The sequence below is a fragment of the Aquarana catesbeiana genome, linkage group LG03, assembly GCF_042186555.1.
Source record: "Aquarana catesbeiana isolate 2022-GZ linkage group LG03, ASM4218655v1, whole genome shotgun sequence".
Classification (NCBI taxonomy): Eukaryota; Metazoa; Chordata; class Amphibia; order Anura; family Ranidae; genus Aquarana; species Aquarana catesbeiana.
This window is the reverse complement of record NC_133326.1, coordinates 193,602,835-193,621,584: the sequence shown is the minus strand read 5'-3', so window position 1 is coordinate 193,621,584 and position 18,750 is coordinate 193,602,835. Positions and strand designations below refer to the sequence as shown.

At 41.7% G+C, this 18,750-nt stretch overlaps 1 protein-coding gene across 1 annotated transcript in view; it reads left to right on the top strand.

The window, feature by feature from the left end:
* LOC141133942 (mucin-19-like) overlaps nucleotides 1-18,750 on the top strand; it is a 253,631-nt gene that overhangs the window by 20,388 nt on the left and 214,493 nt on the right. The window contains exons 4-6 of the mRNA XM_073623553.1: nucleotides 2,833-2,950; nucleotides 13,933-13,993; nucleotides 14,616-14,716. Coding sequence (XP_073479654.1) covers nucleotides 2,833-2,950; nucleotides 13,933-13,993; nucleotides 14,616-14,716 — 280 coding nt within the window. The remainder of the gene's footprint in view (nucleotides 1-2,832; nucleotides 2,951-13,932; nucleotides 13,994-14,615; nucleotides 14,717-18,750) is intronic.

Sequence of the window (18,750 nt, the reverse complement as noted above, 5' to 3'; positions counted from 1 at the left end):
TTTTCTTTTTTCTTTTACTTTTTATTTTTATTTTTTACACCATTCTTTTAAAAAAAAATTGTGTCACTTTTATTCCTATTACAAGGAATGTAAACATCCCTTGTAATAGAAAAAAAAAGCATGACAGGACCTTTTAAATATCTCATATCTCATATTTACACTAAAATGCAATAAAAAAATAAAATTGTCATTTGAAAAAAAAAGTCCCCTCTAAGAGCTATGGGCGGAAGTGATGTTTTGACGTCGCTTCCGCCCTGCAATGGTATGGAGACTGGTGGGGGCCATCTTCCCCTCACTCGTCTCCATACCCAGCCAGCAGAAGGACCTGATCGCCCCTGCCGCTGCTGTGGATCCGGTAAGCGGCGGAGGGCACAGGAGGGGGGGGCCTCTCCCGCCGCCGATGAAAGTGATCTTGCGGCGAATCTGCCGCAGAGACCACTATTATCGAAACTGGACCTTCGGCTGAAGAAGAGGATACCAGGGTTATGGCAGCTAGCTACCCAAAGATATCCTTCTTCAAAGTAAGGACGTATATCGGCGTGCGGCAGTCCGCAAGTGGTTAAAATATTCGTATTTATTGATACACTATGAGTGATTATTATGCAGAATATCTTTTGTTTATTTTGTATGTTTTAGATATATATATATATATATATATATATATATATATATATATATATATATATATATATATATTTTTTTTTTTTTTTTTAAGTAAGGTGTATCCTGTATATTTGAACTATTTATCTGTGGTGGTAGCTGTGTGAGCCTTTTGGGGGTTGTGTGGGCGGGGCCTACTCTCCTTGCACATGTGGGCACCCTTCCATGCCCAATAAGGTGGAACCCCAGCTTAGAAGTAAGCCATACACCTTGTGCAGCTGTGTAATACCAAACCGATTCCTACCATGAAACACTCTGTCCCATATTGGTGCACACCTTTTCTTCCAAAATATAGCATTTAGTGGGGAACACTGATGAGCTTGTGTCCTGCTCCACTAGTTGGTTGCTTTTGGGGAACTGACCGCTAGGGAGAAAGCCATAGCAATGACCCCCTTGCTACTGGAGAACACGTCACCCATGGCTGGTACCACTCTTTGCTGTCTGGCTGCTATTACATCCCCACCAGTTCATACCTGTAGAAACTACACATTTCCTGACAACTTCTTTCCTCTTCACCTCCATATGTACTTAAAGGCCCTTTTCTTTTAGATACGCCATGTACCACCATGCACCCCTTTAAGTATCTTCAGACCAGGCTCTTAACATTTAAAGGGTAACTCCAATTTCGTGGGGAAAAAAAAAATGGCAAATAAAGAAAACATATACAATTGACACTCAAGACATATTGCAATTGAAAATTATTAAAAATAACCTTTCCCTTTCAATCTGCAGTGCTGTCATTTACTGTAAAATGCAATGCAATATGGCTATCTGGAGGTGTACTGTACAGGGCTGGTGTACACAATGTCCCCTGAAAATGTAATTTCCTGCTTGAGTGATTGGCTTACTGATTTTTTCAAAATTCTGCACTAAGACACAAATCAGATTTTGAGTATCCTCTGCAACAAAAATGTAATTTTTGGTGAGACACTCCAAAAGGGAAATCACACCAATTTTCTCATTAGAGCCCTGCAGGTGCAGCAGCTAAATAATACTTATAAAACCACTCCCATAGGGATTCACTGTGCGCATGGACACAGACAAACAGTTTTTTTTTGCAGACTGACAAAAGGTAGGAATCTGCTTCAACGTTTGTTAAAATCCTTGCAATTTGCATAGATGGAGGAGAATTCTTTTTCTCAACAAAAGTGGAGTCACTCCTTAATGAAACTTTAGAGAACGCACTCAGCACCACAGTCCAACAGTGCAGTAACAGTCCTTTCCTAACTAGCTAGAGCCTGGCTGCCCGGGGCTTACCTTCCCCAGGGAGAAAGTCCATAATGTGGAAGAGTCCTGGCTCAGGCAAACTTCTCTAAAGGGCACTCTGTATGTTGCTGGTAGTTACATCTTCAGGCTTTGCCTCTCGACTCCTTCCTATGCAGGCCATGGCAGAGCACTTGAGCAAAGCTGTACCCCTTTTTATATCGACACAAGGTGGATGGGAGAGCCCAGAAAGGCCTTCAAAAATGCAGAGACCAGCTTAACCAATTCCCACCTGGGCAGCCAGGAAAACGTATTTGTCTCAACCCCAATGCTTATAAGCACCTGCTTACATGTGCCTTTGAAAACATAATTTTTGAAGGTTTCTGGAAGTTACTTGTGTTTCTGTCTAGGGAATAAAAACCTGACAGTGGTTCTAACTATTTACCACTGCACCCAAAATTTAAATTTGCTTTTATATATACGTTAACTCACTGTCTGAAACACATAAATTTGTGAATTATTACATCGGATTATAGAATTATTTCTCTACACCACATCTGTAAATTAGCCATTTCAATTATAATATCTGCCTTGCAGGTTAACATAGAGCTTTTACCCTTGCCTGTTTACATTCCAATATTGCTAGTGTTATCACAGTTCCCAAGAAATGTGTGACCAATCCCATACTTTCATGTTTCATTGAAATGAGGTATGGCATTATGGGCATGTAATATACAAAGAGTGGTGTAAATGTTGTTTACTAAGTAGGAGCATCAGTTGCCATCTAAAGACAACTGGTAGCACATAAAATGTGAGTTATAGACATTGAAATCTGTAAATTTTTTTTGCAAATAGCATTATTATTATTATTAACAAAGCAGTGAAGACTTTTAATTTTTTTGCATTTTAATATAATAACAATATAAATAATAAAAATGCAATAATGATATTTTCTTTGTTTCGCTATAGGGTTAAAGTACCTTTTACAAATGGGAATATTCATATCCGCAATTCTGGCATGTATACACAAATCAGTAGCCTTCGAGGTGTATTAACTATGACTTTTCATTTGCAACATGGGATTAATGTAAGTACTATTACCTAATTTGGCTTTGTTACACACTAGAAAATAGTGATTTTTGCATTTATGACTCTTCACTTGCATGTTTAACATAATTCTGCATAGAATATGTATCTAAAACAAATACTGATACATACTGCATAGTTCCCAGCTGTCCTTCCTTTGTAGCCAAATGTCTCTATTCTCTATTATCTACAAATGTGATGAATAGGGACATACACAAAAAATTAAAAAACGTACTGCTGAAATACATATAATAGACAAAAGGGCAAAATTGTTATAATAAATGTAATCACTCATGGGATCCAAGAGTTTTTCTCTTGGATCCCATGAGTAATTAAAATGATTATAACAAAGGTAGCAAAATAATCTTCATTTACTCTCCTCCTGTATTGTATCATTATACTTCTCACACCTGACCACACTGTTATCATCAGATTTGTCATCACTGTTCTCCAAGGCATTTCTCAGGTTTGTTTACCTTTTCATCATCTGAGTCACCACCATCAGCACCTGAATGTGAATGTGTTAGGTACATTTGTCTATGTGACCACTATAACATAGATGACACGTACAAAACCCTGGAGAGTACAGAATATTTGGCCAAACAGTGCCCCAGCTCCATGCCACAGTGTCAGGTCAGCATGACTGTGCCATGTTCTCAAAAATCTGAAAAGACTTCATGAGCCTCTGAATAAAGAGGTACAGGCAGTCTCCTAGTTACAAACATCCAACTTACAAACGACTCCTACTTACAAATGGAGAGAGACAACAGGAAGTAAGAGGAAATCTACCCCTAGGAAAGGAAATTCACTCCTGTAAGAGTTATTATGGGAAAAAGGTACCTCCACTGATGCTTTCACCAATCCTTGTTTCCACGTCAACACAACATTTTCAAAATCCAATTGTCTTTGGGACAGAAAGTGAGGTGAAATCTTCTGAACAGGGGCACAAACAGCAAAACAGATGTTACAGGGGCGTTAACCGTTCCCTATGCTATCCAAACAGCTTAATAATTGTTTTTTTGGCTGGAGCTACACTTAAAAAATTTACCTGATCCGACTTACAAACAGGTTCAACTTAAGAACAAACCTACAGACCCTATCTTGTTTGTAACCCGAGGACCGCCTGTATCAGCATGTTTACATTTCAGATACCCAATAGCTGGCAGTGACTCATTCCCCACCTTGGACATTTGTATTTTTCCTGGTTTTACAACTGCCAAATTTATATTCAAACTTTCTTTTTTGGTAACATAGTAAGTTGCCCTTAAAACAGCAAGGCATTTTGTGACAAGCCATTTCTTTTTTTCTGACTAGAACTATAAACTACTAAGTACTACTTACTACAGTGCACAGAATTCTGGAAGTATTGTCAGCTCCTGAAATACTGTATTTATTGGCGTATAACACTCACTTTTTCACCATGAAAATTGGGTGCAAATAGCGTGTGCGTGTTATACCCCAATACTTCAATTTTAGCTGCCTCGGAAAGGACAGGGAGGAGGGCGGGACGAGCGCTGTCAGTTTACATACAGTGAGAATCTCCTGTTTACTTGGCGGCCTCTGTAACACTGTTAAACTGTATGTAATCTGTCAGCGCTCGTCCCGCCCCTCTCCCTGTCCCCTCTAGACTGGAGATGGGCATCAATCAGGCTGCACTGATGGCAATGGTGAGGCTGCTGCTTTGAAGGCAATGGTGAGGCTGCTGCATTGAAGGCAATGGTGAGGCTGCTGCATTGAAGGCAATGGTGAGGCTGCTGCATTGATGGCAATGGTGAGGCTTCTGCATTGATGGCAATGGCGAGGCTGCTGCATTGATGGTGAGGCTGCTGCATTGATGGTAATGGCAAGGCTGCTGCATTGATGGCAATGGTGAGGCTGCACTGATGTGGACTGATGAGGCTGCATTGATGGCACTTGTGAGGCTGCAGATGGGCATTGATCAGGCTGTATTGATGGCAATGGTGAGGCTGCAGATGGGCACTGACCCTTATTTTGTTTCAAAGTTCCTTATTTAAAATTTAAGTTTTTTTCCTGAAACTTCCCTCTTAAAATGAATGTGCGTGTTATACGCCTGTGCGTGTTATACACCGATAAATACGGTATATGTTTTAACAGCTTTTTTGGTCAATAGGTACAGTTTTATTAATACTATGGGGGCTTTATTATTTTCCTATTATTTCTCAACAGGACACCACAGTGTTTACCTAACACTGTTCCTGTATTTTACAAAACATTCACAACACTTTGTAAAAGAACAAGAGTTTGATCACTCCCCCTCCAAGCATTTTTTTTTCCAATCCATTAAAATAAAGGGAACTTCATTTGCTTTGGGAGCACTGTACCGTTAAAACGTGATGGTGTATTTTTTAAAGCAACAGTATGGTTCCAGTAGGATCTGGCCCCTATGTTTAGGGAAAATTGAAAGCTATTGATTCTGTGAAAAAAACACCTGTAGCTTTTTTTTTTTTTTTTAAATGAAGTGCCACTTGTATTTCGTTGTTCTCAGACCATCTCCTGCACATAAAACAGCAAGGTGTTTTGTCAAAGCACCCCTAAATATACAGTGTATATATATATACACACACACACACATTATATATATATATATATATATTTGTAAACATTTTATTCAATCTTTTCACGTGTACAGCTTGTATAACAGTGTAAATTTGCTGTCCCCTCAAAATAACTCAACACACAGCCATTAATGTCTAAACCGCTGACAACAAAAGTGAGTACAGGCATACCCCACTTTTAAGTACAAAATGGGGTTTATTTAGTAAAGCTGGAAAGTGCAAAATCAGGCTCACTTCTGCATAGAAACCAATGAGCTTCTAACCTTGGCTTGTTCAATTAAGCTTTGGTAATAAAACCTGGAAGCTCATTGGTTTCTAAGCAGAAGTGAGCCTGATTTTGCACTTTCCAGCTTTAGTAAATGAACCCCATTGTGTACTTAAAAGTGGGGTTTGCCTGTACACCCCTAAGTAAAAATGTCCAAATTGGGCCCAATTAGCTATTTTCCCTCCTCAGTATCATGTGACTCGTTAGAGTTACAAGGTCTCAGATGTGAATGGGGAGCAGGTGTGTTAAATTTGGTGTTATCGCTCTCACTCTAGGCTATAAGAAGATTGCCAAGACCCTGAAACTGAGCTGCAGCACGGTGGCCAAGACCATACAGCGGTTTAACAGGACAGGTTCCACTCAGAACAGGTCTCGCCATGGTTGACCAAAGAGTGCACGTGCTCAGCATCATATCCAGAGGTTTTCTTTGGAAAATAGATGTATGAGTGCTGCCAGCATTGCTGCAGAGGTTAAAGGGGTGGAAGGGACAGCCTGTCAGTGCTCAGACCATACGCCGCACACTGCATCAAATTGGTCTGCATGGCTGTCATCCCAGAAAGTAGCCTCTTCTAAAGATGATGCATAGGAAAACCTGCAAACAGTTTGCTGAAGACAAGCAGACTAAGCACATGGATTACTGGAACCATGTCCTGTGGTCTGATGAGACCAAGATAAACTTATTTGGTTGAGAGGGTGTCATGCGTGTGTGGCGGCAACCAGATGAGGAGTACAAAGACAAGTGTGTCCTGCCTACAGTCAAGCATGGCGGTGGGAGTGTCATGGTCTGGGGCTGCATGAGTGCTGCCGGCACTGGGGAACTACACTTCATTGAGGGAACCATGAATGTTAACAAGTACTTTGACATACTGAAGCAGAGCATGATTCCAACATGATAACGACCCCAAACACACATCCAAGATGACCACTGGCTTGCTAAAGAAGCTGAGGGTAAAGGTGATGGACTGACCAAGCATGTCTCCAGACCTAAACCCTATTGAGCATCTGTGGGGCATCCTCAAACAAAAGGTGGAGGAGCGCAAGGTCTCTAACATCCACTAACTCTGTGATGTTGTCATTGAGGAGTCGAAGAGACTCCAGTGGCAACCTGTGAAGCTCTGGTTAACTTCATGCCCAAGAGGGTTAAGGCAGTGTTGAAAAATAATGGTGGCCACACACAATATTGACACTTTGGGTTTGGACATTTTCACTTAGGGGTGTACTCACTTTTGTTGCCAGCAGTTTAGACATTAATGGTTATACAAGCTGTACATATACATACAGGGCTCAAAATTTCAAGTCCTGAGCTACTAGCCAGGCCTCAAGGGTTAATCGCCACCAGTTGCCCCACCCTGCCCCGCTCCTAATTCCGCCCCTAAAATGCCCTCATAAATTATCTCATGAAATGACACTTAAATGTTTTATGCAGAGGTTACAAAAATAAATATTAACAACAACTTTATCAGTGCCCCTCAGGACAGCCTCACCAGTGCCCATCAATGCAGGCTCACCTGTGCCCACCATTGCAGCCTCACCTGTGCCCACCATTGCAGCCTCACTGTGTCCACCATTGCAGCCTCACCAGTGCCCATGATTGCAGCCTCACTGTGCCCACCATTGCAGCCACACTGTGCTCACCATTGCAGCCTCACTGTGCCCACCATTGCAGCCTCGCTGTGCCCAACATTGCAGCCTCGCTGTGCCCACCATTGTAGCCTCACTGTGCCCACTGCTGCAGCCACATTGGGCCCACCGTTGCAGCCTCACTGTGTCCACTATTGCAGCCTCGTCTGGGCAGAGGAAGAGAGAGGGCGGCCGGATCATGACTGGAGGAAGAGAAGAGCTGCAGGATCACAGAGCAGGATAGCACGCCGGAACAGCTTACATTACAATTGCCTCCGCTCTGCTCGTCGTCACACACAGCACCGCCTCCTGTGATAGACAGAACGCATCCCAACATCGGACCAGCATTCTGTCTGACAGGCGCAGGCCCAGGAGGAGGCGGGGCTGTGTGTGACAGTGAGCAGAGCGGAGGCAACTGTAATGTAAGCTGTTACAGCAGGCTATCCGTGTTCTGTGATCCCGCGGATCTCCTCTTCCTCCATGCGCCCTTCACACAGGCTTATCACTGGGAGAACGGCTCCCAATCAACCCCGCCCACCAACGGTGCCCATCTCCTCGCCAGCTCTCATTTTGCAAGTGGAAAATTTGAGGGCTGTATATATATAAAACGTCAGCTATTATGTTTCTAACACAATCATTCAGAGCCATTTAATTAGAACTGTACAGTACAATAGTAATATATCGCAAGAGCACTTGCTAGAAAAATAGAAAAATTGTATTTTGAAAAATGTTTTAGGAATCTCAAGAAATAATGGGAAGTTTACTCAGCCTTATAGACTAACTCATTTCACACTATTTAACGTGTAAATTCTTCCCTTGGAACCTATTGTTCATAGTAGTGCATTGACAGCTCCTTGTTACCTGTCCATATATAAACATATTTTTTGTTGGTGACACATATTTTCAAGGTTAACACAGGATGCCACAGGGCTGGATGACCCCATAATATATTTTTTCTATTGAGCCAATGGTCTGTAGTTATGCCCCTGTGTCTAACTTGCACTCAACCTTCTCCATCCTGCTACCTCCTCACGCCTCCTCCTTTTTCTATGCATGCACTTGAAAGATAACTGGACCTTTAGTAAAACTATAGTGCAGGGATATGCAATTAGCGGACCTCCAGCTGTTGCAAAACTACGAGTCCCATCATGCCTCTGCCTCTTGGTGTCATGCTTGTGGCTGTCAGAGTCTTGCTATGCCTCATGGGATTTGTAGTTCTGCAGCAGCTTAAGGTCTCCTAATTGCATATTCCTGCTATAGTGTTTCACCCTGATCCATCACTGTTTAGGCATATATACAGTGAAGAAAAAAAAGTATTTGATCTCCTGCTGATTTTGATTGTTTAGCCACTGACAAAGAAATGATCAGTCTATACATTTAATGGTAGGTTTATTTTAACCACTTTAGCCCCGGACCATTTGGCTGCCCAAAGACCAGAACACTTTAGAGATTCGGCACTGTGTCGCTTTAACTGACAATTGCGCGGTCGTGCGACGTGGCTTCCAAACAAAATTGATGTCCTTTTTTTCCCCACAAGCTCCCCACAAATAGAGCTTTCTTTTAGTTTTATTTGATCACCTCTGCGGTTTTTATATTTTGTGCTATAAACAAAAAAAGAGCGACAATTTGGAAAAAAAAGCAATATTTTTTACTTTTTGCTATAATAAATATCCCCAAAAAATATATAAAAAAACGATTTTTTTTTCTCAGTTTAGGCCGATATGTATTCTTCTTCATATTTTTGGTAAAAAATAAAAAAAAAAACGCAATAAGCGTTTATTGATTGGTTTGCGCAAAAGTTATAGCATCTACAAAATAGGGGATAGTTTTATGGCATTTTTACTAACAATTTTTTTTTACTAGTAATGGCGGCGATCAACGATTTTTATTGTGACTGCGACATTATGGCGGACACATCAGACACTTTTGACGCCATTTTGGGACCATTGTCATTTATACAGCGATCAGTGCTATACATTGCACTGATTACTGTAAAATTGACACTGGCAGTGAAGGGGTTAACCAGTAGGGGGCGCTGAAGGGGTTAAGTGTGTCCTAGGGATGTGTTCTAACTGTGGGGGGGATGGGCTACGTGTGACACGACACTGATCACTGCTCCCGATCACAGGGAGCTGTGATCAGTGTCCTGTCACTAAGCAGAACGGGGAAATGCTTGTTTACATCAGCATTTCCCCGTTCTACCTCTTTGTTATACAATCGCGGGACTCCCAGTGGACATTGAGTCTGTGGGACCTGCGGTCCCACTCATGTAGCTTGCCGCGGGCGCGCGCCCACAATGCCATGTCTTAAATGCGACGTACCCATACGTTGATATGCCCAGCCTTGCCATTCTGTCGACGTATATCAGCTTGACACGGTCCTTAAGTGGTTAACAGTGAGAGACAGAACAACAAAAAAATCCAGAAAAACACATTTCAAAATAGTTATAAATTGATTTGTATTTTAATGAATGAAATAAGTATTTGATCCCCTATCATTCAGCAAGATTTCTGGCTCCCAGGTGTCTTCTATACAGGTAACAACCTGAGATAAGGAGCAGTCTCTTAAAGGCAGTGCTCCTAATCTCAGCTTGTTACCTGTATAAAAGTCACCACAGAAGCAATCAATCAGATTCCAATCTCTCCACCATGGCCAACACCAAAGAACTTTTCAAGGATGTCAGAGATAAGATTGTAGACCTACACAAGGCTGGAATGGGCTACAAGACCATTGTCAAGCAGCTTGGTGAGAGGGTGACAACAATCGGTGCGATTATTTGCAAATGGAAGAAACACAAAATAACTGTCAATCTCCCTCGGTCTGAGGCACCATGCAAGATCTCACCTTGTGGAGTTTCAGTGATCATGAGAAAGGTGAGGAATCATCCCAGCCCTGCACAGGAGAATCTTGTCAATGATCTCAAGGCAGCTGGGACCATATTCACCATGAAAACAATTGGTAACACAATACGCCATGAAGAACTAAAATCCTGTAGCGCCCGCAATATCTCCCTGCTCAAGAAAGGACATGTACAGGCCTGTCTGAAGTTTGCTAATGAACATCTGAATAATTCAGAGGAGAACTGGGTGAAAGTGTTGTGGTCAGATGAGAACAAAATTGAGCTCTTTGGCATCAACTCAACTCGCTGTGTTTGGAGGAGGAGGAATTCCGCCTATGACCCGTAGAACACCATCCCCACCTTCAAACATGGAGGTGGAAACATTATGCTTTGGGGATTTTTTTTGCTAAGAGGACAGGACAACTTCACTGCTTCAAAGGAATGATGGATGGGGCCATGTACCATCAAATCTTGGGAAAGAACCTCCTTCCCTCAGCCAGGGCATTGAAAATGGGTCATGGATGGGTATTCCAGCATGACAATGACCCAAAACACACAGACAAGGCAAAAAAGAAGTGGCTCAAGAAGAAGCACATTAAGGTCCTGGAGTGGCCTAGACAGTCTCCAGACCTTAATACCATAGAAAATATGTGGAGAGAGCTGAAGGTTCGAGTTACCCAACGTCAGCCTCGAAATCTTAATGACTGGGAGAGGATCTGCAAAGAGGAGTGGGACAAAATCCCTCCTGAGATGTGTGCAAACCTGGTGGCCAACTACAAGAAACATCTGACCTCTGTGATTGCAAACAAGGTTTTTGCCACCAAGTACTTAATCATGTTTTGCGAAGGGGTCAAATACTTATTTTACTCATTAAAATGCAAATCAATTTATAACTTTTTTGAAATACATTTCTCTGGATTTTTTTCATTGGTATTCTGTATCTCACTGTCAAAATAAACCTACCATTAAAATTATAGACTGATAATTACTTTGTCAGTGGGCAAATGTACAAAATCAGCAAGGGATCAAATACTTTTTTCCCTCACTGTAAACCCAAGAGAAAAATGCAATGAATTTCTGCTTACCAGTCCAAAGAGGTGATGGCTGCATTCGTTTCCTTTTAAAGAGTCTTTTTACTTTGTTTTTTACCTAGTAAACTGTCAGTAACACACTTCCTGACTTGGGTATCAATGCTACCCCACTGCACTGTTTCTGTGGAGAAGCAGTGTTTTCATCCTAGGAAAGGAATTGTTTTAGGACTGCAGAACACCTTCTATTTTCATCTTCTCCATAACATAAGGTGGTTGGTTGTGTTCTGTCCTTCACAGAAATAGCTGCAAACAGTACTAACTGATAATGATTAGCAGTGGATGAGAACACGGGAAGTTGTCAGAATTCAAGATTTCTGAATTATTTTTTTTTTTTTTCTTTTGCACATATCAAACAAGACAATTTCATTGGTGTATTTAACAGACCAAAAAAGGAGAAAATGAGAAAAATTCATTGTTAGGTTTTATATGCACTGTAAATGTTAGGCTGGCCATACACAAGTAATTTTTTTTTTTTTAATTTAAGCAAAACAAAAGAAAATGACTCGATTTTCACATCCACAAACTCATGTGGATGAGGGAATTGCTGCTGCTGAGCTATGGTATTCTGACAGCGGGGAGACTTCCTTGCTATCAGAATACACTCATCAACACCAACGGCTATAGCTGGTGATGCTGATCGAGAGAAAAATTTCCAACAGGCTGGTTGTACACAAGTCGATTGATAGATCGACTTGTGTACAACTAGCCTACTCATTTGTGCAATTGTGAGCAAACATACCAAAAATTTGCCTCTGCACACGCCCCAATGTGCCACACTCACTAGATAAAAAATAGACTATTTTTATTAATTTAAGGTATAACAGCGCTATTTGTTCTCTTCCAAACCAACACCTCCTCCTTTGGCACATTCAATCCACTTCTTTGACCTCCCCTCCTTTCGGCTCCAGTATGCCATATCAAGTTCCATAAAAAGGCAAAATATCCAAATATAGTGTTTAATATCTTACACACACTTCGCTTTTTGCACTCACATAAAATCACCTTAGGGTAGCCTTTGTTACTGTTAACCAAATACTTCCTGGTTTCCAAAATGTCCGTATGGTTCACTGGGCTAAAGTGACATCACAAATAAAGCCCAGCCCAGTGGGCCCAATGTTCCCCTGAAGATGTCCTGATGACAAAATACATTGGGCTGGGCTTTATCTGTGACATCATTCTGCTCAGTGAACCACACGACCATCTTGGAAACCAGGAAGTGTTTGATTAACAGTAAGAAAGGCAACCCTATGGTGATTTTATGTGAGTGCATATAGTGAAGTGTGCTGGAGATATTAACCACTTCCCGCCCGGCCTATAGCAAAATGACAGTCGGGCGGTGGTTCCATTATCCTGACTGGATGTCATATGATGTCTTTCAGAATAGCGTGGGGACGCGCAGCGTGGCGATCGCTGTTGTGGTGTGTCAGTCTGACACACCGCAACTCCGATCTAGGTAAAGCGCCTCTGATGGAGGCTCTTTACCACGTGATCAGCTGTGTCCAATCACAGCTGATCACGGTGTAAACAGGAAAAGCCATGTATCGGCTTTTCCTCTATCGCCCCTGACAGGGGGGGTCTGCGTTTATTGATTATACTTATTATATTATATTATTAGCACAGCCTCCCCGAGGATGCCCACCCAGGGCTACCAGGGATGCCCACCACTGATGCCCACAGGTATGCCACCCATGGCCACTAGGGATGCCAGTCTGTGCCCACAAATGATGCCAATCAGTTCCCATCACTAATGCCTGCCAGTGCCTGCTTATCAGTGATGCCCATCAGTGCCATCTATCAGTGTCCATCAGTGCCACACATCAGTGTCCATCAGTGCCACCTATTAGTGCCCATCCATGCCCAGTTTCACCTATCAGTGCCCATCAGTGCTGCCTATCAATGCCACCCATAAGTACCCATCAGTGCAGCCTCATCAGTGTTGCTTATCAGTGCCCATCAGTGCCACCTATGAGTGCCCATCAGTGCCGCCTATCAATGCCCATTAGTGCCACCTATCAGTGCCCATCAGTGCTGCATATTAGTGCCCATCATCAGTGCCCATCAGTACCACCTCATTGGTGCCACCTCATCAGTGCCCGTCAGTGCCGCCTTATTAGTGCCCATCAGTGCAGCCTCATCAGTGCCCATCAGTGAAGGAGAAAACATACTTATTTAAACAATTTTATAATAGAAATGAAGAAAAACTTTTTTTTTTTCAAAATGTTTGGTCTTTTTTCAATTGTTTAGCAAAAATAAAAATCCAAGAGGTTTACCACCAAAAGAAAGCTCCATTTGTGGGAACAAAATGATAAAAGTTTTGTTTGGGTACAGTGTAGCATGACAGCGCAATTGTCATTTAAAAAGCGACAGCGCTGAAAGCTGAAAATTGGTATAGAAGTGGTTAAAAAAAAGGTTTTACATTATATGTGGATATTTTTGGCTTTTTATGGTACTTGATATGGCAGACCTGTGTCCTGAGTGGTCGCTGAGAACATCCAAATAAGATTTGGAATTGTTTGGTTGTTTATTTTGTTGATCATGAAGGGTGAAATCAAAGTTTTTTTTTTAAATAATGTCTTGTTTTTTTTTTGGTAGATACATTTACAGAAAGATTATGAAACTAGTGGAATTTGTGGAAATTCTACAGAATTTTCAGGTAAGCATTATGTGCTGATGTTATTATTTCAATAAAATACACATTTTTGTTCTCTATGTCTATTTTTCCAAATCAAAGCAAGCAATGCATTGCCCATTAAGGATAAAGTAACAAGTTTTGCTTTAATCCCTGCTCCCCCCCCCCCCCACACACACACAGCAGGTACTTACCTTTCATTTGCTCCTCCGCTATTTCAGCCCCAGAAGGAAACACCTTTAACTCTTTGTGACCCATCCCATGTGTGTTGGTTGATCACATGGGGAGTCCATAGCCCTGTGTAATCTACAACTCCAGCAGCTCATAGCTTATGGCTTCCATTTTGTTCTAGGCAGCCTGATGAGGGGGGTGGGGAAAGGGGAGTTAAAAGTTCTTTAACTCATGAAAATTGAGTGCATTATTCAAATGCCATCTTTAATGACTACTGTCGTTAAGAACATACACATATAGAAAACATACATACGGTAGTTGTTTGCCTGTGACCTTGCTGTTACTAACAGGCTTAAAAAGTAGAATACGTTTCTGCTTTGTTTTAGTTTGCTTTCCAGCACAATGATTATTGTAATAAATATCAAATGATTATTTCAAATTTATGTTTATACTAATTTAAAAATGTATTACCTAGCTGAAGAGTGGCCACAGTTTGCCAGGAAATGCATGATTCACGAAGGTGAGGAAGATGGTTCAGTTCAGTTTCTACCAAACTTGAGTGGCAAAGGAAAAGAAGTAAGTATAAGTCTTCCTTATTTAAATACATTATACTTATTGAAATTGCAATAAATAAATGAAAACTTGCATAATTAATACATACATTTGTAAACAAATATTAAGAAGAGAGAAAAACATTGACTATGCTTAACTACATTACTTTAGACTTGAAGTCCTAGTTTAATACAACATTGGTGGTTGTACAGGCATAAGGTTTTTTACCTTAATGTATTCTCTGCATTAGGGTAAAAAAACCTTTCATGATCAGCCTCAACCCCCCCTAAGTAGTTACCTGGCTCCTCTTTCGATCCAGCATGTACTTGTCTGCAGCAGCACTGCTGTCTCTCCTTCTCCTCACAGGACACAGAGGCAGCAGCAGGAGCCATTGCACAGAGCAGGTAAGTATACCATGTTTATTATTTCAATAAACAATATGTATGCCTTTACAGTTACTTTAAGGAACTGTTAATGTTGCCCAGTATTAACAGCTGAACCACTGAAATATGATTGTAGGAGAAATACATTTTGAGCCTGACGGTCACAATTAGGGATGAGTTGAGGTCCCGCAAAATTATATTAATATATTTCTTTGGATTGGGGAGGGGGGGGGGGTGTTTAGGGTAGTTTAGTTAAATTAACCACTTGTTTACTGGGGCAATTTTAAATATTGTTGTGCACATGTTAATATCTGCATTTTTTTTTTTGCCAGAAAGTACTTAAATAAACCCCCAAAAGCCCTAAAGTTGTGCATGTCTGTAAAAACCACAAAAAGATATGGTACCCAAAATTCTCCATAGAAGATGTTTTAAGAGCCTTTACAGGTTATCTTTTTGGAGTTATTCGTGATTTATGGTCCTAGAATTGTTGCTCTCACTCCAATGTTTGGGGTAATACCTCACATGTATGGCACAATTTAGGTTTACATACAAATACTCACCCTAAACTGCATGTTTGGATTGGGGTGGTTACTAAAGTGATGAGTGCTTTAAAAATGTATTATTTTTATTTAGTTTATACAATTTTATTTTTTTAAACTTTTTTCTTTCTTTAGGTAACTTTTTGTTAACATGAGGGAGCAAATGAGCCCCCAATGTAATAGCTTATGGAATGTGACAGATCTTCTTTATGGAGATATTAGGGGTCTAATAGGCCCCCAGTGTCTCCCCTGCCTTCCTCTGCATCTAAGCAAGCACAGTTTAACTGAGGAATGATATAGCTGTGAACCAGGAACTGACGTATTACGTGGTGACTATGGGTTCATTAGTCACAGGGAGAATGGGGAATTGATGTTCCCCGGTTACCTCTTGCTCTAAGTGTAGAAGCAGTTTTCCATGGTCCCAGGCTCCCTGGAGAAATGGGAGAGCCTAATAACTACAGTGGGTGCTGCTAGTGTGTGTGTGTGTGTTTGTGTGTGTGTTTGTCAAAGCCTCATAAAAGTGATCAAGTAGCTCTAGACCCACCTGGGGTCTTAAAGCCCTTTGCTGGCTGTTAAAGATGATACCAAGTTCACGACTGGTGCAAGCTGTGAGCTTTCTTTAACTCCTTGTTTACCGTGCCATATATAAATACACTTTGCTGCTATTAAGGGGTTGCTTTTTGGCTCAATAACAATAACTGAATAGTTAAAAAGATCTGCAAGTCCATTACACCCTTAAAAACCATCTTAGGTTTTTTTTCCCTAATGACCCTATTGCATTTCAGCAAAATCTTTTGCCCAAATTTCTCTGAAATGAAAACTTTCACTTTTTCCTCAACAGTAGTCACAATACAAAATCTATGAAATGAAAGAGAGAGGAAGATAGAAAGTTCTTATTCATACACTGAGTTCCAGTTAGTGAGTGTGGTGAAATTTCATTTTGCAAAAAAAATACACAATCATGTGCAAGGAAAATAAAACAAGAATGTTTTGCTTCAGCAGAGTTTCACCTTAATCACTAAGCTCTTGGGAATATTTCCTTGCAATATGCAACTTCCCTTGCAAAGTGAACAGTCTACAGTATTTATCTTGGATTCCAAGAAATTACATATACTGTTGACTGGTTAGGTGGTGAATTAGGGATCTGTAAGACTTGGCACATTTTCGGATGAGCTCTACTTCTTCAGGAGAGTAATTGAGGACAATTCTGAACTAGAGAAAAATGAATGTATATTAATACATACATATGGGAATGACATGTGCATTGATTTGTGTACTCAAGTTAGAGCACTATATGCTACAAACACATATTTTGTATTACATGTAGCAATGCCCCCTTAGGGGTCACTGAATGTAGTGGTTCCCTGTCATCCTGCCCAGACAGACATCCATCTCTCAATCACTCAGAGACATAGAACAGTCCATAGCTTTGTTTTGTTTTTTATTGAGGAGATGAAACTTGGATGGGAAATTGGGATTTATGGGATGCCCAGAAACATTCAGTGCAAACTTGCTCGGGACTTCTATATACTCTCCAGTATATACACTATAGTCTTCTCTCCAGCACTAACTCTTGCTTAACCTCCCTGGCGGTACGATTCTTTCGGATTTTAGGTGCTGAAAGCGGTGCAATTATTTTGCATGGAAATTTGGCGTTTTATATTGTAGGTCTGTAAATCTTAACAATAACACACTTAAATCTGTCCAAACCAGAGTCTAGTAGATATCCCGGGTATGATAAAGTTTGAAACACAAAAACATAAATTATAATATAATAAATAAAAATAAATAATCAAAAAAAATTAAAAAAAATAGTAATAAAATAAATTTCCCCACAATTCACTATCGCTCAATTCTGCAAGTGTTCTAATTTACTATCGCTGTTTTCTAGCTGCTCTAAAGCCACTTTTGACGTAAAGGGACACTTTTTGGTTGCTATGGACAATCTCCAGTTTCCAGGCAGAAAGAACAGTGTATATCATGTAAAACTGCATGCAGGGCATGGGCCAGAGCACTGGGGACAAAAGGGATGTGAAATCATTTCATACAGTACTGTAATCTGTAAGATTACAGTACTGTATGTGTTATGATTTTGACATTTTTTTGAATTTGCCGCCAGGCTCCGCCCGCGTGCGTCGCGCCGCTCGCAGGAAACGGAGCCTGGCACGGAGAGGCTTCGGAGGAGGACGGAGCCCTCGGACGCTGCGGGGGACATCGCAGGATCCCGGGGACAAGGTAAGTAAAGCCGCCCCAGGATCCTGCAATGCGATCCCGAGTGTGGCTCGGGGTTACCGCTAATGGTACTGAATTTTAACCCCGAGCCACACTCGGGAATACCGCCAGGGAGGTTAAGACCTCTTATCCTTCACTTCTCCAGCAATTCACTTGCTGCACACCGTTACTCCACCAGCCCTTCCCTTGCTGCAGACTGTTTCTCCTCCAGACTAGCTAGCCCCGCATGGTTAGGCCTGACACTAACTCAGCCAGGCCTCAATGAACTGCCTTTTGCGGGCAGGGACCGTGGGCCCCTGTGGTGTAGAAATAGTTCAGGTGCTAGCTGTGCTCAGTTCAGCTACCAATCCCAGATAGCTCTCTTCAGGCCCTGCTAGCCAGACTGGCTGCAATGACCTCTCTCCACTGCCCTTTCTAGAGTCCTCTCTTCTGGTTCTACACTTCAAACTCCCAGTTCTCTCAGGTGTGCCTCCCCAGTCCTCACGACTGTGCCTCACTCACCAGCACTTCACTTGCTGTGACCAGTTGTCCTCCCTAGAGTCTCTTAGCAGTGTTCTCTCCCGTCGTCCTCCACTTGCTCTCTCGTGTGCCTCTCTTTCCAGGATCTCTTCTCTCCTCCCGGATGCACACGAGCCCCAGCCCGAGGTCACCCCCCCCAGAATGGGGAGCTCCCTGTGGGCCCTGACAGCCTCCACGCTCTCTCACTTCAGCTTCCACCTGACAACTCCTCCCTGACTGAGCTGACCCCAGGTATTTAAGGAGGCCTGCCCCCTGCCAATCCAAGTTGGGAATTAGAAGCAAGATTTCTAGAAGGAAGAGGGAGGTGACAGTGATGCTACCTGTGAGTCACCCAGCCCTGCCTTAGGCCACTCCCAGCCCAGAATAAAAACAAACAGGATTAGCC